This window comes from Aulostomus chinensis, chromosome 17 (genome assembly GCF_037954235.1).
Source record: "Aulostomus chinensis isolate RoL2024-O1b breed Wild chromosome 17, RoL_Achi_v1.0, whole genome shotgun sequence".
Taxonomy (NCBI): Eukaryota; Metazoa; Chordata; class Actinopteri; order Syngnathiformes; family Aulostomidae; genus Aulostomus; species Aulostomus chinensis.
The window spans coordinates 19,214,686-19,236,287 of record NC_141336.1 but is presented as its reverse complement, the minus strand read 5'-3'; the positions used below and the strand labels follow the sequence as shown (position 1 = coordinate 19,236,287).

Sequence of the window (21,602 nt, the reverse complement as noted above, 5' to 3'; positions counted from 1 at the left end):
AAGTGTCATGTGATAACTTCTGTTGGGATTTGGCACAACACAAATAAAACTTACTTGACTAGACTCGACTTAGCGGGGGGGGGGGGGGGGGTAAATCATAGCGCTACCTGGTAGCAACAGGAATTTACATGTTTTTAGTTTAGTTTAGTTTTTTTTTAATTTATTTGGTCAAAAACACCTCAGGAACTTGACTGACAGTTTCATTTAACATTATCACCAAGGTAAGGTGGCCCATTATGATATTTTACTACAGAAAAAAAACGGTAGTATTTGAAAGCAGATCTTTTCCAAAGTTTGTGTTTCTCCAGGCCTGAAGACATCAAGAAGCTGAACTTATTAAGTAATAGGGCCACCTAGTGGTTACAGGAAGTATGCCTGACGTAACGACCATTGTTTTACATCAAATGATTACAGCAACATAATATATAGTAAGTGTGTGTTCCACAGCGCCAGCAATTCTCTGTCATGCAAAACATTATCAAGTGTCATCAAAGGAACTGCCACATAGAGTTTTAATTTCAGAATGGACCACTTAGTGGACCGTCTCCAATGACATCCAACAAAACTAGTAAAAAACTACTACACTTATACACTGATATAAATACAAACTCATTTTTATCTATCAAAAATTCATTAGAAAGACCATTTCAAAATGTACTTTGATACGTATCACAATCCTTATTACACTGTATTGCGTTTGCGTCAAAAAAATGATAACTTAGTGCTAAACATCTTCCCTTCAAGCATGTTGACAACTTTGTTTTGACACCCACAAGGTATCACTGCAGAATAACTTCTAATCTTCCACAGTTATATGATTTAGACCGTTCCTTTCTCCCTAAGCATGTTGGAGTCTTACAGTGCTGCAAAATGCTGGCGAAGCTGCCTCAGGAGCTGCTGGGTGTCCACATGCTCGGGAAAGGCATCTTCTGACTTCAGGGCCGCTGTGTAGCTGCTCTGTAGATCTCCAATCTGGGCACAGATGAGAAAAAAAAGGTATATTTGTCATGGATATTAAGCTTTGTCACTGGTGTTAAAATGAGTGGAATAGTTATAAATTACCTTTTCAGAGAGGATGGATAGATTGAAGTGTGGCTCGTACATGTGAGGAGACAATGATGCAGCAGTCTGCAGGAGGGCTTTGGACTGAATCAGAGATTATGAACATATTATTTTTCTAATATTTTTTCCAAATGTAAATAAAACAAAATGTTAGAAATGCTGCCAAGAGAGGCAAGCAGCTTTCGAGTTGCTTCTGGCATTTTAAGTTGTACAGAAGTGACCTTCTCATACTGCATTATCATTATCAAAAAGCCAGTACTGTACTTGGTGCGCCTGAGGAACATCTACAACAGTCCAGTCTGGCTTTTATTGGCTTGTATTTTATCATACAAAAGCAAAGACAAGAACACAATCTCATTGTGTATTTTCACCTGTTCAATACGACCTTTACGCAGCTCCAGCACAGCGAGGTTGTTGTAGGCCTCAGCGTGGTCATTGTTGAAAGCCAAAGCCAGTTTAAAGCACTGATAGGACAATACCAGGTCTCCTATGCCCTGGAAACATAGAATATGTGCGTCTTGAACTAAACTCTATTCATGACTTTGATTTGAGTCAATATTTGAATTTTCTAAACTGAGATGGAGAAGACAAAGGACAATCTGGTTTGTTTTGCAGGACTGCAACCTCACCACAGCGACGTGTCCTATGTTGTACCAGACATCCGCCTGCTCTTCATCATTCGCCACCAGGGCCAAAGCTCTCTCAAATGAGGACAGAGTCATGTCGTACTGCTGTGCGTAGAAGCAGCACAGGCCGAGGTTGTTGTACAGCTGGCAGTTATACACCCCCATCTGGAGGAGCCGTCTAGAACACAGTCAAGCATACGATGGTTCACGATGTAAACTCTAATTACCGCAACAATTCATTCCATAAATTATACATCAGAGGTTGACCTGTAGAAGCGCAGGGCGATCTCAGGTTGATCCGTGTAGAAGTGATTGCTGCCTATGCAGGCTATCGCCTCCACGTGAGTGTTGTCCTGCTTCAGGACATCTTTGTAGTACTCTGTCGCTGATGCAATGTTGTTCATCTCCTGTGACAATATCATGGACGTGACAGTGAATAGGGTCTCCTATCTCATTTACTTGAGTGGACACTACCGTACACGGGGACATCCGATACCTCATGTATGCGAGCGATTCCTGTTAGAAGGGTGACCTCACCAGGAAAGTGGTCCAGGCCTTGTTTGAAGAGGTTAAGTGCTGTTATTGGTTGATCCAGGCGCTGATACAGCTGAGGGGAGGGGGAAATACACCTGACAATCTTTGACTGCGCAACAGCTTAGTTTAGTGTGGCAAAGTGTCGCCATGGTGTGTTTGTCACTACCTTTGCAAGATAGAGGTATGTGTCCACCACCTCTTGGTGGTTGAGAGCTGATCTAAACTGCTTCTCTGCTTCACGATATAAACCAAGCCTATAAAAGGCAGAGATATTCATCAATAGATTTGAAAAAAACAAACAAACAAACACGCATCTTGACCTATAGTTATTCAAATTTCTGAGTCGCTCACCTGTAGTAGCATTTTCCCAGCTGAACTTTCCACCACCAGTCTTTGAACTGAGCATGCTCAGTTGCTTGGGCAGCCAAATCTAAAGCCTAGAAGTAAAATATTTTCACTGAATAAGAAACAAACCAATGTAACTGAAACATTTTCCATTTAGAATGAAAATGCATTCACCACTTACATTTTTCACATCATTTTCATGATGGAAGATGTACTCAAACAGTGTCTGAGGAGGGAAAAGATGGTTACTTGACTCATGGTAAAAAAAAAATAAATCAATTTGCAAGTCATCGAGGGTTCAGTCTCACCCTGGATAAATTAGGCTTTTGGGAATACTTGGCCAGATTTAGTCTTGATAAATTGATAAATGGTCCTTCTGGATTAGTTAACATCGAAGCCTGAGGAGACAGGAATCAAAACAACACGCTAGAAAAATTCCACAAAATCAGTAAATATGACTGATTACATAATTTATCAGCCAGGCTGATATCAGTGCTTCTCTGACACTCACTGTTCCCAGACGAATGAATCTACCCGAAGCGCTCGTGACGGGTCGAGCAGTGCTGGCAGTGCGTGGGGTCTTGATTGCCTGCTCCATCGTACCAGGACGCCCTGACTGTGTGCTGGGTCTCACAAACCCTGTGATAGGACGGCCTGATTGTGTCATAGGCCTGCAATTCAGTAGAAATATTATCAATAATGACTCTTCCAAAACATATACAAGCACAGCCTGGGGTACATTACCTCACAGCAGGTGTGGGACCTCCACCCTGACTTGTTCCAGGGAGTCTTAGTGATGTTCCAGGACCTAAAAATGAATCATATCTATCAAACCATGGTAACTGAGTTGTTGCGAAAATAAATTGCACTTTAAGTCACTGAGAAAGAACTGATAACGTACGTGCAACCTGGGCAATAGAGCTCTCATCCAGCATCATCTCAGCAATCCCCTCCTGATCAACCTCAACTTCATCGATGTATACCATCTCTGTCAGAGCACGTGTTTTTAAGCTCCAAGCAGCCTATGGTGCGTACACACACAGGCACGCACACACACACACACACACACACAAAATGTAGAATCGTGCAAATGTAATGAGGTGGGACCTCTTACAGCCACTGGTTGCACGTTACAATGAGGACTGATGTTGAGCGGAGAAAGAAGGTGAAAAAACGGTGACAGAGGAAATGTCTGCAGTCCTGTTACCTCTGAGATGGGCAAGGAGGAGCCCTGAGGACAGCATGCAGGGAGGTGTTGAGAGAGGAAGAATGTTGAGGGCAGACATGAATAAATAGGAGAAACACGATGCAGAAGAAACCGAACAAACCACAAACACAAAAGTGGCAGCCAAAATAAGGATAAACATGAATTTCAATGGTCCCAGTAAGTGCAACTCTAGCGTCATTAAAGTCTGGCCAACTACAAGGAGTCTACTAATGAGGATTTGTGCGTTGGTTGCTGAAGAGTGAGCAAGCTAGTGGGTTTAGCTAGCCTGCCACGGCTAAATGCACCACAGTACCTGGTCGTATGGGTTCTCTTGTAATATTTTTGTACAAATATCCGAACACTGTTGAAGTTTTCGCCTCCTGGAATAGCTCCACGCAAGAAACAAAGGGTCCATCGACACCTCCATTGCTTGCGTCGGGGAAAACAGTGAGCGGAGAATCGGATAGCAAGCTCCTCGGTGGAGATTGGATTATGGCGGAAGCAAAGCTTCGTTTGTTGCCTGGCAACGACAGACGTGGGCGGACTTTGCTGCTGCAGCTTCCTCTTAAAGGAAAAATAAAATACACACGACTACAAAAGAAAAAAGATCTCACACACACAAAATATTTATACATACAAATAAATCATGCTCTACATGTCAAATGAAAAGAAACCCAAGATGGAATACACATGAAATAAGATGAAATGATGAGGCAGATAAAATGAAAGAAGTTGCTCAAATCACCAGTCAGACCTCCAGATGTATCCAGCTGTTATAATGTACATAATATGAAGTTAGCCAAATAAAATGATGAAACCAAAACCTAAAAAAAAGGCAAATCTTGGATAAAGGAAAAATAACGGCTGAATGTTGCTTTGTATACATTTTTTGTACGTCATTAATATTTATTTAAAAAGAAATTGGGAGCACATTAAGAATTATTAAAGTATGATGGTTGTGGTGATATTTTTTTAAATTTTACACACTTTGTTATTTAAATTTAAAAGAAAATGATATATATACACAATATTTGTTATACACATTTACATGTTAACTTCATATTCTGATCCACCGAATTTTTGCAGTAAAACAAAAGGTAAAATTACATTCAGCACTTCTCAGTTTTAAATTGGCCTCTTTTAACTGTTTCAGGCGTGACGAACTTGTTCCTGCCTTCGTTGTTCCTTGGCAGAGTTTGATTGGACGTCGGTCCTATCCGTCATTGGAGTGGGCGGAGCGTATGGACGAACAGCACAGCTCCATCTTTGTTGTAGGATTTGACAGGAGCTTTGACCTGTGTCGAAGAGGACCGCAAGCCCCGGGCTGAAGGAATACGAGGCGGATTCTCACAATGAAAACTCTAGCTTAGGGCACGTCTTCTAAAATAGATTCAGAACGGTTTCACCTCGGACTTTTAATTTACACAACCCTCAAATATGCCTAATTTCAGCGCTCTCTCTGGACTGGTGGAGATCCAGCGGAACTAATGGGACACACGGGCTTAAAATAAATCCTTTTTGGTGAATGACACTGTATCTGAAAGCCTACGTGATAGCGAGACACACACGGAAGTGCGGACATGGCTGACAGAACTGCTCCCAACTGCCACCTGAGACTGGAGTGGGTGTACGGATACCGGGGACATCAGTGCCGCAACAACCTGTACTACACCGCCGCCAAGGAAATAGTCTATTTCGTCGCCGGTGTGGGAGTTGTCTACAACACCCGGGAGCATAAGCAGAAATTTTACCTGGGCCACAATGATGATATAATCAGGTAGAGTAGTAAAAACACTCAGTAAACGCACGCACACACACACACACACACGCACGCACGCACGCGCACACACACACAGCGTACTTCAGCACCTTGGACAGCACAAGACTTCAGAACGAATAGTTGTCATTGTCGGTGCAGGTGTCACCTTGTGTCACGTAATGTGATATTTCGTTGCTCCATAGTGAACTGCAGGGTCAGTTCGTGAGTAGGGTGGAGGGGGGGGGGGGGTAATTGTCAGGCTCAAGGACACTTCAGCAGAAGTCTGGGGTGCTGACTCTCCTCACTTGGATGCATGAACATCCAACCAATCCTGAAAAAAAAAATCCCATGGAATTCTGCAGAGCCTAAGGAGATCTCTCCGTTCATTGAGCCCACTCACATTCCAAATAAAGACACACCGATCCACTTTTTTTTTTCTAGTTTTCTGAGTCCGATATCAGGGCTTTTTTTTTCTTCAATCCTATGATTATGTTGTTTTTTTTTTTTTTCAACATTACATGTAAAGTTACATCATGAGGCTGCCTTAAAACCCTTCCATTCTTCTCTTTATTAACAAGAGCAAATATAAACAAAACCGCGTTTCATTTTTAATAAATATTCCAGAGTCATTTATTTGAACTGCATGTTGATTCGGATCTGTACGTCAGCGCCATCATACCAATGTCTGATCCGTGCATCAAGTCAGCTGATATGCGAATAACATCAGTTCTGGATGCACCTATTCACAGCAGCTATAGTCCTCGTTTTATAACCCATCTCTACTGCTGAAAGACTAAGATTAGCACGTCAGTCGTCAATTAAACTGAATGATTTTCTGTAGATACTCATCCCACTTGCTGTCAAACACCATTTTTTTCTAGCATTCATTACATTCCGTCATATTGTCTACCCTGTCTCTACTCTCCTCCGTCATTCTTCTCTGAGACATCCACATGTGCGTAGTTGTCCTTGTCAGTGTTCTTCGAAAGTCTCTGTGGATGGTTGTAACTCATCTCAATGTGACCAGACAAACCTCGAACCCTGCCTTTCTAACATTTTCCGAGCCTGCCAGCACAACAATGACCCGGGCGTCCAACGCTCCAGCGGTTGTGTTGACGCGTGTGTGAGGGTTGGCCTGGAGATAACTAGCATTATATACTGTGTCGTTGCTCAGCTGGGCTCCTGCTCCATTATTAATTGGACAATAGAGAAGCCTCTGCTGCCTTGTGGGTGCTTGAGTTCAAACGGTTACCTAGAGAAGTCATTAATGTTAGTATCTGATGCACAATCGTATTTGCAGGGGCAATCAGTATGAAAATAATTGAACTATCCAGTTTGTAGTTGGTTGCTCGAGCCAGTTTGTCGGGGTTGAGTTTCTGCATCCAGGTTATAAGGTCTGCTATTGTTGACACTGCCCGGCTAATAGCCATTTTAAACTCGCATCTCAGAGGAGTGCTTGAGAAACTCTCATCTACCTCCTTAAATTGTTATAGCACCAGTAGGAGCAATCCTGGGCAGATTCAGTGCTGAAACACTGTTGTGCTGCTCTCACGTTGCGCTAACTCATGTGGAATCGATGCAGCCCCCTCAAAAAGCACTACGAGTCAAATCCCTCTCTCCCTCCTTCTGTCTGTCTCCCTCCTCCTCCTCTTCCTCCTCCTCCTCCTTCTTCTTCTTCTTCTTCTTCTTCTTCTTCTTCTTCTTCTTCTTCTTCTTCTTCTTCTTCTTCTTCTTCTTCTCCTTCACGGTCTGTTTTGGTTTGCTGCTGTTATTTTCGAGCTCCACATAAATGAGATGTTTTACTTCATCAGTTAATTGCTGCCCTTGTTTCTCCCTCATGGTTTTATCTTGCCCTGCGGCCCCTTCAAACTGGTCTCCCAGTCTGCTGTGGAGGAGCTAATGCGTATGTTTTCACATGAATGAAAGGCTGATATCTGTCATGACGGAGGACGATTATTTGCTGCTATGTGCTGCTGTGTTAGCGTTGCTTCTGAGGAATGTTGATTTGCCCTAGTAGCAGTTAAACAGTAAACCTATTGGGTAATTCAGTAAAAGGAATGTACAATAAGCTATCGATCATTGTTAAACACTGCTGCAGCTCAGTTAATCCACTCCGAGTACAAAAGAAAACCTGAGGCTGTTACAAAAAAAAACAAAAACAAAAACCCAACCCTGCAGGAGTTTATCTTCACATAAAAACCTTAATCTCTCCTGTTGGGAGGGATGACAGCAATGATGTTGACATGCAGAGACGCAGATTTGACACATGAATTAATTCATAACAACCCAAAGTGTTCTCTAAATATAAGCCGTGTTACTTATTGATGGTCTGAATTCGTGATGCTGGTGGGTTCTCATGACTGTTCAAACACAACACACACAGTTCAGTCCAGGTAAGGAAGTATAGTGCTGCATTGTAGTTCATCTGTGTGTGTGTGTGTGTGTGTGTGTGTGTGTGTGTGTGTGTGTGTGTGTGTGTGTGTGTGTGTGTGTGTGTGTGTGTGTGAAGAAAGATTATTCGTACCCAAACCTCTCTGTGGTACGACCAAGGTCAGGTATCTGGGATCAGTCTTTGAAGTAGGCTTGTTTAGATTCTGATACCAGTATTGGCTAAAAACTGCAGTAGCTGCACCTGCAAGTACCCATACTACATTCTATTTGTAAAAAAAAGAGAAAAAAAAAAGTACCAACACTCAAAAGATCCACAAGAGTTGATATGATTCAAGGCAAAGGAACTGATTACAGTGAAAAGTGTTGGTCCACCCACCTCTACTCTCGAACATCATATGCAAGAAATCACCTCTTCTTTACCGCTCTAAAACACTTGCCGACTAAAGGGAGTACTTCTAACGGGCGACTACTGCTTCAGAATGCAGGATCAGAATTAATATATTATTATGTAAGGAATATTTATGTAACACGATGTATATTTATATGATATTAGTCATACTGAGCCTGTAGAAAATCAACTGTGTGGCAATAGTCTACATTGTAAAATCGGACCAATAAAACACAGAGGTGTCCAATATCAAAGTTTATAGGGGCGACTATTAAAGTAGAGGATAAAACAAAGTTCGATGTCGTCATTCTCTGTGTGCGTGTTTTACAACTTGAGCCGGGTTATACAACAATGAGGACATCATATTCCATCCATAAAGAGTTTGAAGTATATACAGTTGAATGATATGTGTGTGTACTGCATATATATCTTGATTTAAAAAAAATAAACCTCTCTAAAACCTGTCCGAACTCGAACACATGAATTGTGTCCATAGCAGGAATGATACAATCCACATAAGTCCTGTAAACACTTTACCAAGGTAAAGTGTTTCGTTAGCCCGGGTACATTTAAACATATTGCACCAATTAAAATGTTTATACGGGGTTTTTAAAAGTGTTTTTCGTCTGTACCAACAATCCAACAACCCAGCACTTGGATGCTTTATAGTCTTAATGTTATTCTAAATCCTGGCCCATGTGTGTTCTTCATTATGATGGATAGTGGGAGTTAATGAGAGAGTGTTATGGACACAGGAATAAAGGGCCGACTCATATTACAATATCTCGTTAACGTTATGATGGAGTGCAGCCAGAGTTATGGATTATAGATGTCAGACTAAAGGCCTGGGCTGGTGTCAGTGAGCTCAGAGAGGTTCGCGGCGTCTCCCTGAGCTCGCTGAAACAAACCCGGCTAGTAATACTGCTCAAGTATTTCCATGAAACTTCAAGTGAGTTGTTCTGGAATGAATGTGTCACATTTGCAGACATGAGTCTTGTAGCTGTGAACTCTATGAGGTGATGGTGTGAATTAGCAAAGTGAGACTTCACAGTACTGACAAAGTGGGTTTTGTTTTTAAAGTCTTTTCGTGCTTTTGTTGTTGTTGTTGTTGTTGTTGTTGTTGTTACAGTTCTCGGAGCGTCATTGATCTAGTGAGTTCAGTAAGTTTTCCACCAATATTCCTGTTTCAAATTGCACAACGCAAGGACACGAGGTGAGTTTGCAGGAATCCGTCAGCCTTAAGAGCTAATAGGTTTGATTTATACATCCTCGTCGTCCTTCTGTCTTTTTTTTTTTTTTTTAGCTAATCGCCCAAAAATTGTTTTGCTTTATTTCATCTACAACATTTAATCACCATAAAATATCAGGTGTCTATTAATCAGAAGGTTCCTGGTCTGCTCTAAACACTCCTGATGGGCTGAAACAGTTTATAAATGAGTGCATGAATGGGTTGTAAAGCCCTTTGAGTGGTCAGGAGACTCTAAACGCTGTATGAATGCAGCCCGCACCATATGTGCAGTAAAAGATCTAATGAGGAGATTGTAGAAAAAGCACTTCTTAACAATAATACGGCGGATGTTGTTGCTGCCTGCCTAATTTCACTTCTTAGCTGTACACACATTTAGCAGGGCACTCGAGCGACGGCGAGCTCTTACATCACTGGGAGTAGCTGACTGTCTGCTCTGTCAGAGGAAACTCTGCCTTCCCCGATCAGGATCCTCCTGAGTTCACCACAGTTCCGGAACACAGTGGGCATGATTCAGCATTGTTGTCTCAGGGATTTAAAAAGCACGCTAAGACAGACGTCACTTTAAAGAGGTGTTGTGAATGTTTTATACAGACGAGATGGAAGCAGCAGCTACACACGCTCAGATATCGTTCACTTACGTTCATTTCACTCTCAAACAATCCGGATATGACGGGGACCAACTTTTACGTCAGAGTTGTTTTGTGCCTTCAGGCATTTGACGATACCGACAAATGTCGGGGCGTCAGAAATGGGATAAAAATTATACATTTGATCAGACAAACATATTTCGTCTTCTTTATCTTGGCTGTCCTCAAAGGAAAGTTTAGAATGAACAAATTACTTTACTTTTTTCTGGGGTTTTTCCCCCCATTGTTTTTTTCTTTTTACGTTCTTCCCCAGTTGCTGTTCTGGTTATTTGTTTAAAATTTTAACCAAACTTGCTTTTTTTTTTCTTTTGTTGGAAAAGTCCTCTAAAAATTAAGAATTAGTCACATCTTGACCATCAAATGGAGCAGAACACCACAACGCATCATGTTTTCCTTGCATCTATTTTTAGTTTTAAGCAGCCAGTGTATGGGCAGGTGTTTTGGATGGAGTTTGATGGACAGCTGGATTAAAAACACTTTGTGGAACCCTGGGAAATATCCCGTACATCGACCAGAAACGTGCTAATCCTGTGCTCCTGTTTAATCCAATGAAAGCAAAACCAGACAAAGGCAGCTAGTACTGGAGAATGAGACTCCTAGTGTCATCATTATTGCCTGTAACAGTCTCATGGCTTGGTTTTATTCATGTTACAGAGTGCTTGTGCTGGAGAGAATAAATAAGTAAAGGGGCCTTGTAGTCTTCTCACGCTGTGTCTCTGCAACTCTTCAGGCACTTTATTTGCTTCCTGCCTACATGAAAACTGTTTTATTGCTGCAGTATTTAGCTAGTTTTGCACTACAGGATTTGGCAGATGGAAGACAGCTGCATCAAACAGGAGAAGCGTGGCGCGGCGCTGCACTGCAGGCGAAGTCATTAGTTTTGGCATTTAGCGAGCTCCTCAGCTGATAGAAATGTAAGTGACACAGGGATTTTGTTGTTGCTGGCTCAGACGGCTTTTATTTTTTTCTCCAAGCTATAACACTGACATACCAGACATGTAAAGACGTTAGGAGATTAGATACTGTTTACGTGACAGTGAGTGTTTCCTGCTAATACTTAAACCGCATTGAGAGGTTTTTATATTTGTCCACCTCAGCAGAGATTTCCGAAGGCACTTTCAGACTGAAATCAACTCCATTGTGGAATGTGCAATCACTTGCTAGTTTTACAATGCAACAGTTCTACATTAAATAATCCCTTCATGAGGATTTTGATATCATTCAATTGGTTTGATTTAAAGGAACATGCCAATTTTTTGTGTGAAATTCACATGATCCTCCTAAGAGCCACATAAAAAGATGGATGCCCTTCTTTCCTCTGTAGCTTATCATCATTGAACGTTAGCGCGTTAGCATACGTCCAACTAAAGTCATCAAAGACACTTTTTCTGAAATGTTTTTTTGCCTGAAATTCTCAAGGGTTTATAACATTGGTTATGACACATCAATTTAAAACTATACAACATTGTAATATTATGATGAAACACATCGTTGGAACGAGTTTCCTGACTGGGCGCAGTGATTTGATGCAGTACCTCAAAGGCGCCATCGTAACGTCAGTCGATGAAACAAAATATTTGTTGATGTCTAGAACAGCAACTGCTTCTATTAATCAAGGCCGTCCTCATAAGCGAGGATGAGGAGGACTGATTCTGGATAATCCAAAATACTGACTGACATATGCTAACACTTCCCATCCACTGCTATATATTGTGCTGAGCTAATCAGCAGCAAGTCAGTCTCTATTACATGCATAGAGGAGCTAGTTTCGAGGCGGGTGGAAAAAAGGCAATTTTGGAGGGTGAATATTGTGTTACTGTTGAACTGAGAGGTGTTCATAAAAATTTTGTCCATCCCTTTTGTCCATAGGCTTGAAAAAATGTCCTATTTATCTGCTTCCACTCAGCGTGTTCTAATACCTGCTCTCCTTGTCAAATCACATCACATCAGGCCCGCCACCTCTAACCCACCTTAGCTTTCAGTGGCATTACGACAGAGTTTTGCCATGTCCAGGGGTTGAATACCAATGAAGTGTCACAAGTCAGACAGAAAGATTTACGAAAGATTTACGCTGGAAACTTGGAAGGATAGAGGCAGAAAAGGCAGATGAGGTGAAAAGGTGTTCAAGTAAAAGAGGGGCATGTTTTGTCGTGAGCTGATTTGACTCAGCAGGTTGATGCTGCCTGGCCAGCGCTGTCTCTCTGGGCCTGCTGTCTGAATATGCGCCAGGATTAGAAATTCTGGAGAGCAGTTGGCAAAACAGGCAACCTGATTATAATGGAGGAGCTCCGTTGCAGCATGAAATATATAGGCCAGGACAAGGCAAGAAGAATTGCCCAGTGAATCTGGAACGTGACTGGCGGCTGCTGAAAGGATGGGTGGAGCTGGGGGGGAGGGAGGGGGGGGGGGGGTGACGGCTTTATACAGCAGGCTGTTGCTCAGCTGTAGAGTGGGAATGTTCGTAGGTGGGGGGTGTGGGATTATGTAACAGTGTTATAAACATATGCCTCCTGATGCGAGGAAACCCCAGATAAATTAGTAAGGGTAAAACAATCAGAGAATTGTTCAAGAGATGCTGGAAAAATTAACAAAAAAGGAGAAAAAAGAAATTCACAGATTGAGAATGTCTGGCTTTTCGACTTTATGAAGACCCTGCAGGCATGCATTGGGGTTAGCTGTGTGTGTATTTGAGCATGACTGAGTTAATTGAACCATGTCACCTCATCAAGCTGCCCCTCTGCTTCTCCATTTAGTCCCATCACGGACTTGATGTGCTCATCTCATCCCAGTGGTTTCCGCTGGAAGGGTGAATCCCTCTTGTGCTCCCAGCACACACACACACACACACACACACACACACACACACACACACACACACACACACACACACACACACACACACAAACACACAAGCATGCAAAATGGCTTCTAATCAGATGTTTTCTATCTCTCTCTTACAGTTTAGCACTGCATCCAGAGCGTGTGTTGGTGGCCACGGGACAGGTGGGAAAGGAGCCTTACATCTGTGTATGGGACTCCTACACTGTCCAGACTGTGTCCATCCTCAAGGATGTGCACACACACGGCATTGCCTGTCTGGCCTTCGACCTGGAGGGACAGGTACACTTGTGACAGAGTAATACTGAAGTGCTTCAAATAACAAGCTCTTTTATTGCAGTACCACAGAGTATCAGTTTTACAGAGCCCAGACAAGGCTAAGAGGTTCCTTCACTGCACTGGAGCAACAATACAACCCATAAATAACTTTGCATTGTTGAGCGTTTTGTTCCCTGGTCTCAAGGTCAATGGGTTTTTCAATGCCGTCATCACACACAAGTGCTGTTGATTAGGGAAGATTATCATGCTGGACAAAATATGTCTCATACACATTTCTTTGCCACAGAGCTTCTTTTTTTACATTGATCAAAAATCCAATGTAAAAATCCTTTTTAGTTCCTGGCAAACCATGACAAATAGCTCCCTTCTCATGCAATTGTTTTAGCACCAGACATGCACACTCGCTGCCTCCACTCTGTGCTGATTTGGACCATGAAGATCAACTAAGCAGAACTACTTCTTGCCTTTTAGCGCTGCATGTCCCCCCCCCCCCCCCCCCCCATGTGCTCCCTCAGCACTAAAGTTGTAACTCCTGTATTTTGCATGAAGAGATAGGGAGATGACCCCACACTACCTAACTGCTCGGGTAAAGATCTGGGGATTTAGATGGAGTGTGACAATGTTTATAGCGAGAAGAGGCTCCATCGCTCCTCAGTGTAGCAGCTCTATTTACCACCCCCCCCCCTTCCCTGGATCAGAATAAGCCAGAGCGGAAGTCAGGACAATCCAGAGGAATCCCTGGTGCCATTACCCTGTCCATTTATTAAAGCGATGTCAAAAAACTGCACTGATGTTCCCAACGTCTCCTCTGGATGTCTCAGCATGAACTGCAGTTGTGCTGTCCGGAGCAAAGAGAAGAAGTCCTGGCGTTTGACTTCAGTTCTTTTCGAGCTGTTCTGACTATTCTAACCAGATGTCTGTTTGCTGCATTGTGCTGCAGCTGACTTTGAATTTACAGTCACATTGTTATATGTCTATGATAACAAGTCGCAGCTCTGGGGGTGGGGGTGGGGGTGGGGGGTAGACTGAGGCACAGCAGTGATCAGTCAAAACAAGTGAAATTGCATGCCAGGCTGATGTTGTGTTCATGTCATATTGCATTGATGGCAAACATGAGAAAGATTCCCATGGCAACAACTTGCACATCATATCATTGACGGTTACAGAGCCGGTCTTATATTAAATCTTTGGGCATTGGCAATATACCATCAAATCAATTAAATTAGACACTGAACTCACTGAACTTCCGTCTCTGGCTGATGTCCATATTTGGTTGCTTTTCAAACTCTTCTGTATTATCAGGTGCCAACTCATACATTTTGTTGATTTAATAGGAGGCACACTCCCGAACATCAGTATAAAAGAGGAGTGCTAAAAGTAAAAATGCTAATTTGGATCCATAGTCCCTACGAAAGCAACAAAAATGAAGATAAACTAATACTCTTCCAGTGCAGATAATAAATGAGGTTACTGTCTTTACCGAATATATCAGTGCTTTCAGAAAACTTGGATATTTTCACTTTATCTCTAAGTTATAAATGTGTAGTTACGACATCTCATGACATAAACTGCCTAAACTCTGTTCGTCTCAATCAAATGAGGAGCCAATTTAACAGAATAGAGTTTTGTCTATGGGAAGTCTGAATATGAAAAAAACAACAAATTATCACAGCTAAATCCCCCCCAAAAATATTCTTGATAAATTAAATCAAAAGAAGCCTAATCTGGTTTTTGAGCCACACATGCGCTACAGTGCTGACATGTTCTGAAGGTATTTTGTTGATAATAATGTTAGCATGCTTTAGTGCAAAGTACAGCTGAGGTATTAGATGGCACAAGTTATGCAATTCATCGGAAGACGTTCATAATTTGTTGTGCCAACTCCATGGCAGCATGTTCATTTTTTTCGTTGTGTTATTTCAGTCAGAACCGCACGAGGGAGCTCGGCATCGGTCGCATTAAAAGAAAAGTCAAAGGATCCCTGAAGTCACTCAGACTTATCCTACTGCCCATAAAGATCTGTAACTAATTTCATCACAATTAATTAAATAGTTATTGAATGTGTTTTTCAGTTTTGACCAACCGACAGACCAATTCCTCCATCAGCTGAAAAGCAACTCAAAATATTGATGCAAGTTTCAGCCTCCTCGTACGTGTTTTCTCTGAGTTTCCTCATGCAGAGCCTTTTTGCTCATCATTAAACCACATACTTTTTTTTTAAACAAGTAAAAATAGTGCAACAGCCCCAGTAGAGACTTTTATCCCCAGCCAAACATTGATTCAGCAGTGGATCAAAGAGGACATCCCCTCCCATGTAAAACGCTCTGCAGAGAGGAGATGGATTTCCATAAGAGCTGCTGTCTTCTCTTCTGCTCCGCTGCTGCTGCCTACTCACTAAGCCGGCTATAGGAGGCTCCTCCAGCAAAAGCACTCAAACGTGTTCACTGCAAGTGCCAGAGGCTGGACAACTGTTCTCTTCTGCTCTGTAGCCATTATTAGCCTTTTCATTGTGGAGGTAGTTACGTTTGCTTGCCGTAATTAGCGCAACAGAGCCGCATCTTTTCAATCTATGAAGCCTTTTATGTGATGTTTTTCTCTTTTTTTAATGTTCTATTTGCAGTGTTTGGTGTCTGTGGGTTTGGACTCTAAAAACACAATCTGTGTGTGGGACTGGAGGAGAGGGAAGGTTTTGGCTGCCGCTCCTGGTCATACAGACAGGGTAAACACTTTCCTCCTCCCCCGTCTCCTTCACAAGTTCAGAATCGACCGCCTCAATTAGCTGTAATTGCAGAATGGAGCTCCTGCCCAACAGAGACATAAACAAGTTAGATCCGATTGATTCTGAGCTTCACACAGCCTGTTAGAGAGGTTGCACTGCTAATGAAAAGGAATATTTAAAAGATGAAATACAGGCAGCTGTTGTTTTCTTAACTAGCCCACACATATTACAGCACAGGCACTTCTGTCTTGTCATTTCCTCTTTGGTTTTTAGAGTTTTGATTTGACTGAGTCAAAGATTTGAACACAAGCTAACAATATTAGCACTACAGCTAAAAGAAATATTACTGGTCCTGCTCATAATGCAAGTTTGATGTTGTAATATTGCTACTTATTTGTTTTCTCCCTGCAGATATTTGACATATCATGGGATTTGTATCAGCCGAGCAAGCTTGTAAGCTGTGGTGTCAAACATATCAAGGTACAGCCACTTCTTGGTCCTTTTTACACACTGTAAATTCCTGCTGGCTCTTGAATGCTGACATTCTTTTGCTTAATTTGCATAATATCTGAAAGCTAGACTAGATTTTTTTTTTTTTTAAAGCTTGAAGAATCCTGTGGCTCTGTGCCTGTTTTATCACCATCATATCAAAGCCTTAAAATAGATGTATGCAAATTCACTTTATTATAGAGTCCATGGTTATTAGGCACTTAACATAAGTAGGACAGGCAATGACTCACAGTATCATCTCTCATATTTGCACTAATCTGCACTGCAGAGAGAAGCATTTTCTCTTTGTATGGTGGACCATGACTCTGTTCATTCAGCTTTCAAAAACACTCCGCTGTACAAACTGCAGCTGGGCTCATCCTTTTTCTCTATGACCATGAAGAGTGTTCTTCATAAATCTTCAATGAGTTCATGTAGGATGTCTTGAACAAATCTCAGCCCTTGGGTATGTAGTAGTGCTCCTTGTGGTGCCCCACCAGTAGGAAATAGCAAGAGGCAAAGAAGAGGAAGCTTAGTCCCAAAAGAATGGGGAGAGAATCATGCTCACATGTGCCTATGGGAGGCTAAACACTGTCATTCCAAGATGTAATTCAATGATGGAAAGATGGTCTTTTCATCAAAATGGGCTCCATATGAAATAGAAAAACACAATCGTTTTTTTTTTTTAAATCTGTGCTACATAACAATTGAAAAACAAGAAAAATATCTCTCAAGGGAGAAAATGTAGTTGACTTGCTGCTTTCCAAGGCCATTCCCAGGGTGCTGGTCGTTGCCATGTTAACAAAACACTGTTGCACTTTTTCTCTGCTCAGGCGTCTGTCTTGTCTTGTGAGCTCTGGTAGACAACATCACGGACGGGCTTTTTTGGACTAGTGAGAAGCTGATCCGACCGTCCGTCATGGCAGGGATACAAAAAAAATACAATCTGTAGATCAGCCACGCGAGTTTAAGTCCACCAAATTGAGCAGGGAGCTCTGGGTGCACGCAACATTGTTCATAGCTGGTTAAAAATGTGCTGTTTTAAGTAGCTTTGGTGCAGTCTGGAGGTTTAGCTTTCTGTAGTGTGTATTTGCCAGTGGTGTAACATCTCACTGATGACTCTCAATTCAATCCAGCTTGACCTGCCTCCTCTTTTGTAGTAATTCTGCCCTGAACTCTTCCCCCACTAACGCTGTGGCACAGAAACCTCCTCTGGCCTCAGCACCCAACCCACCAGTCCCCGCTTAGTCTAGTCTCCTCCTCCTCCTCCTCCTCCTCCTCTTCTCTGTCCCTCTCCTATGGTTTTCTGATAGATAGGCAATCCAGCAATTGTCCCACATAATTCCCCAGCCTTTACCCTGCGGACCATGTGACATCTGCTCCCCGGCCCTGCCTTCGTTTGCTCAGTGATTATAGCACTCAGAGCATCCAGGAGATTTAGCCCCAGTAATCCACTCACGAGCAGGCTGTGGAAAACACAACCTCTGTGACAAGGACCAGTAGCTCTGGTCCTTGTCACAGAGGACACTCCTCTTCACGCAGCTCCTCCCAACTAATCAGAGAGCCTATATGTAGTGATTTGTCCAGCACAACACAACCACAAACACATATGTACCTTATAACTACTAGTTTTAGAGGAGAGGGATGTTTGGAGGTGTGTTTAGTGACAGAACCCATTTTCAGTTATTGTCGTGTATCATATAAAGAAAAAGAAAAAAAAACTGTAATGAAAAAACAGTTTTATCACTGTACATTGTCACTAAACGCAGGAATCTCTATCGTTATGTGCTCCAGGCTGATCAACATCTGTTCTGTTGCACAACAAAAATAAGTGTTGTAACGGATACCATTAGGAAGTTAGTTTTATGGTAAGCATTCATCAGTGGGACACGTACCTCTCTGTAGAACATCTCTGGAAAAGGATGCTGCCCCTCTGCAGGTTTCTGGGAGTTTGCTAATCAGAAGAAAGCGTGCTTATAAGGTGCATGACCTTAAAGAAGCTTAACCAGCTTTTTTCACACACGATGAAGTGAGGGGCTGCATAGAGGACCAGTGCAGGATCCTTCCAACTGTGAATCATGCAAAGATGATTGTAGGCTTCCTTTTAGGATATTTTATGCCCAGTTAAACTGTCGTGATTTTAAGAATATGTTGTGTGTTTAGTGCACAAGAAGTGACTTGACTTTATGCAGATGGAGGAAAGAAGTTTGAGAAAATCGGCTTCCGGCAAACTTGAGAGTCATCTAGTTTTTGTTAACTGCCAAAGTATTGACCTCTGTTTGCGTAGCATTTAGTGCTCTGACTCCGCTCAGGGTCACTGTTGTCTGACAGAGGAGATATGAATATCTGTCCTTTCTGATTTCATTATATTTCGAAGGTTTCCTTGGAGTGATTGTGGAGCTAATGACCTACCACTAATCCAGGGTGAAGAGGAGCATTTTCCTCTTTGCCCAGGGTTGTTTGGAGAAGTGTTTTTCAGAGAAAACACAATGTTTACTTCTCAGAGTATTTGATTGCCTATTTCAACCTCTCTGGGTTCTTCCTCTCCCTCTGCATCTTTAGCTTCCACCCCTGGCCTCATCATAAACCCCTCCAGCATCCCGCCTCCCAGTAATTCAGCAGCAAAGGGATTAGTCGTGCCCGTGTCTCACTGCCTTATCAGTTGCGGGCAGGGAGGGTTGTTCAGTCACGCCGCATCCATCCCCACTGCATCTGCAACTAGAACCCCCTCCCACTGCCTTCCTAACCAACGCTAACACATACGCACACATGAACATAACTCTTCATGCATATGCACTTTCCCAGCTAATTCTCACACCTACGATCTTGACTACTTAACCTTCAGCCTCAACCCCACATATTAGCTCACGCAAGTATGCTCTCACACCCCAGATAGGGGCTCAGGATTCGGAAGCTGCCACCCTGTTGATGTACGGACACACCTCAGATATATAATGGCAGGCTGTATCCAAGCCTGTGATGCCTGTCTCTGATAATCGATCCCCCCAGCCCTATCAGTCAGGAGGATAGGTGTTAGTGAGGGCGTGACAGGATGTTTAGGAACTCATTTGTTGACTGTATGCCAACCCTCTCTGGGTCTCAGTTAAAGAAACTGCGAATCACCAGTTTTTTCAAGAGTTTTTTTTTTTTCTGAGAAGTACCATCTTAGTTCAAGGTTCGCGAAGGGAAATCCTTCCAACTTGGAGCAGAAAAAAGGGGGCTGCCCTTTCTGTCATTTTCCTCCCGCTTGCTGGTGATATGTGTCTGGGTTTCACGTGCCAACAGCTGTGTCTCGGCGATCGAGACACCCTCCGTGAGCTTTCTTCATGTGATCTCATCTCAATGCAGACGGAGTGTCTCTCTTTCGCTTTCACCTCCTCTGTTTGATGGATTTAGCCTTCAGACAAGGCTGTGCCCGTGCATCCTGATGACCTTGTTCATAAATAATGAGTTAGCATGTACGTGCATGAGTGTTCGTGCATGCTGATCAGGTGATTCCAGCTCAGGCCCCTTGCAGGAGTACTAACTATCACATGTGGAAGAGGAGAAGAGGAAAGGGGGGTTGACTTTGGGTTCTTTCAAGGTGGCCAATAAACTGTACAGGACTGATTAGAGTTGAATCCAAACACTCCATAATTGTGTGTTTGCTCTAGCAGGACAGGATTACACAGGGGATTATTAGCTACCACTGTGCTCTTTCACTCTTCTGTTTGTGTTTTCAGTTCTGGAGCTTATGCGGTAATGCCCTCACGCCCAAACGTGGTGTTTTTGGCAAAACGGGGGATCTCCAAACCATCCTCTGCCTTGCTTGTGCAAAGGACGAGGTCACGTACTCTGGTGCCTTGAATGGGGACATCTACGTGTGGAAAGGCATCAACCTAATGAGGACGGTACAAGGGGCTCATGGGGTATGTTTAGAAGGTCATGTGATCAGCCCAGTAACTCAGGCAGCTTTTCTGTTCACCCCAACTGCTGTACTGAGGAATAACAATGAAGGCTTCCAGTAAAGTAAGGAGGGGAAGCCATGGATGCTGGCTTCATTTGATTCTCCTCAGTAGAAAAGGATCAGTCTTTGGCTTCACAGGATTAAATGATATCTATGGGATCAACAGCTGGGTTCAGGGAAGGGTGGGGGAGGGGATAATAACTACAGAACATGGTCATTCCTGCTTTTCTTTTTGTAAAACCAAATGTCTAACTTGGCTTCAACAGGGCTTTATGTGTAGAAGCACAAAGGAGAAAACTTGTCTGTGAGAGTGAAAATAATGCCACTCACCTAGTTCAGTAGCAGGATTATAACGCCTGGGCCCAGCGGCGGCAGCATCAGCAGCAGGGTCCGTAGTTGGTTCTGTAGATGCTCATTTATGGTACATATCCTCACTGACAGCCTGTCATTTCCTCCAGTCAGGGATTTTCAGCATGAATGCTTGTGAAGAGGGTTTTGCCACTGGCGGCCGAGATGGTTGCGTCCGGCTGTGGGATCTCAACTTCAAACCAATTACTGTCATTGATCTCAGGGAAACCGACCAAGGATACAAAGGTGATGTCAAACTGCTTCTTTTTCATCACCAAGTACAGAAAGGCCTATTTGTGGTTGCCTCTACTAAGAAAACATTCTGTTTCAGTCATTCTTTATGCCATTTCTGTTCTCCTTACTAACATTTTCTTTCTTCTTCTCCTCTATTTTCTCCATCTCCTTTATTTGTTATGTTGGACCTAACAGTAGCTAGAGGTGAAAATAGCCGAGGTGGGTAATGTGATTGAGGGTGGAGTTAAATCGATACTTCACCTAAAAAGTGTATTCTGCATTTTAAGTACTCTCAAATAGGTACCTTGAGCTCACAAGGATGTCTTCTTTTTCCCCCTCCTACTTTACTTCTTTGTAACTCCAGAATGCAGAGAGAGTCAGCCACATATTGTTAGCATGAGATTAACATTAACTGACAACAACCAACACCAAAACTGTCCTTTTACAAACTCTTAGGCAGTTTGACCAGTATAACCCATGTCTCCTTGATCCAGCCATATGCTCAGTAATCCACAAACAAACACTAACACTTCTAATTTGT

At 42.7% G+C, this 21,602-nt stretch overlaps 2 protein-coding genes across 4 annotated transcripts in view; one reads left to right on the top strand and one right to left on the bottom strand.

Annotated features, from left to right (window-relative positions):
* Positions 1-159: 159 nt before the first annotated feature.
* On the bottom strand, positions 160-4,267 carry ttc8 (tetratricopeptide repeat domain 8). Of its 2 annotated transcripts, XM_086182242.1 has the most exons (15): positions 4,088-4,267; positions 3,775-3,798; positions 3,469-3,589; positions 3,312-3,375; positions 3,079-3,238; positions 2,876-2,965; positions 2,749-2,793; positions 2,574-2,659; positions 2,389-2,476; positions 2,185-2,295; positions 1,956-2,095; positions 1,692-1,866; positions 1,434-1,556; positions 1,063-1,146; positions 160-972 (listed from the first exon to the last, which is right to left on the bottom strand). In XM_086182242.1, exons 1-15 carry the CDS (start codon positions 4,199-4,201, stop codon positions 856-858), a joined length of 1,542 nt encoding a protein of 513 aa, XP_086038368.1. In that variant the 5' UTR covers positions 4,202-4,267; the 3' UTR covers positions 160-855. The 2 variants fall into 2 exon arrangements, with proteins under 2 accessions (XP_086038368.1, XP_086038369.1); XM_086182243.1 differs by lacking the exon at positions 3,775-3,798.
* Positions 4,268-5,044: 777 nt separating this feature from the next.
* eml5 (EMAP like 5) overlaps positions 5,045-21,602 on the top strand; it is a 39,663-nt gene continuing 23,105 nt past the window's right edge. Inside the window, exons 1-7 of one of the 2 annotated variants that reach the window (XM_086182346.1) lie at positions 5,045-5,551; positions 13,169-13,328; positions 15,946-16,044; positions 16,456-16,524; positions 20,256-20,441; positions 20,938-21,073; positions 21,257-21,280. In XM_086182346.1, the coding sequence (XP_086038472.1) occupies positions 5,355-5,551; positions 13,169-13,328; positions 15,946-16,044; positions 16,456-16,524; positions 20,256-20,441; positions 20,938-21,073; positions 21,257-21,280 (871 nt within the window). In that variant the 5' untranslated portion in view covers positions 5,045-5,354. The remainder of the gene's footprint in view (positions 5,552-13,168; positions 13,329-15,945; positions 16,045-16,455; positions 16,525-20,255; positions 20,442-20,937; positions 21,074-21,256; positions 21,281-21,602) is intronic. The other variant, XM_086182347.1, reaches the window with a different exon arrangement.

Excerpts from the sequence above, each read along its gene's own strand:
- ttc8 (XM_086182242.1), bottom strand. The coding sequence starts at position 4,201 with ATGGAGGTGTCGATGGACCCTTTGTTTCTTGCGTGGAGCTATTCCAGG. Across the intron at positions 2,660-2,748 it reads ATGAAAATGATGTGAAAAAT|GCTTTAGATTTGGCTGCCCA; the intron begins GTAAGTGGTGAA and ends TTTTACTTCTAG. Across the intron at positions 2,477-2,573 it reads CTGGGAAAATGCTACTACAG|GCTTGGTTTATATCGTGAAG; the intron begins GTGAGCGACTCA and ends TGCCTTTTATAG.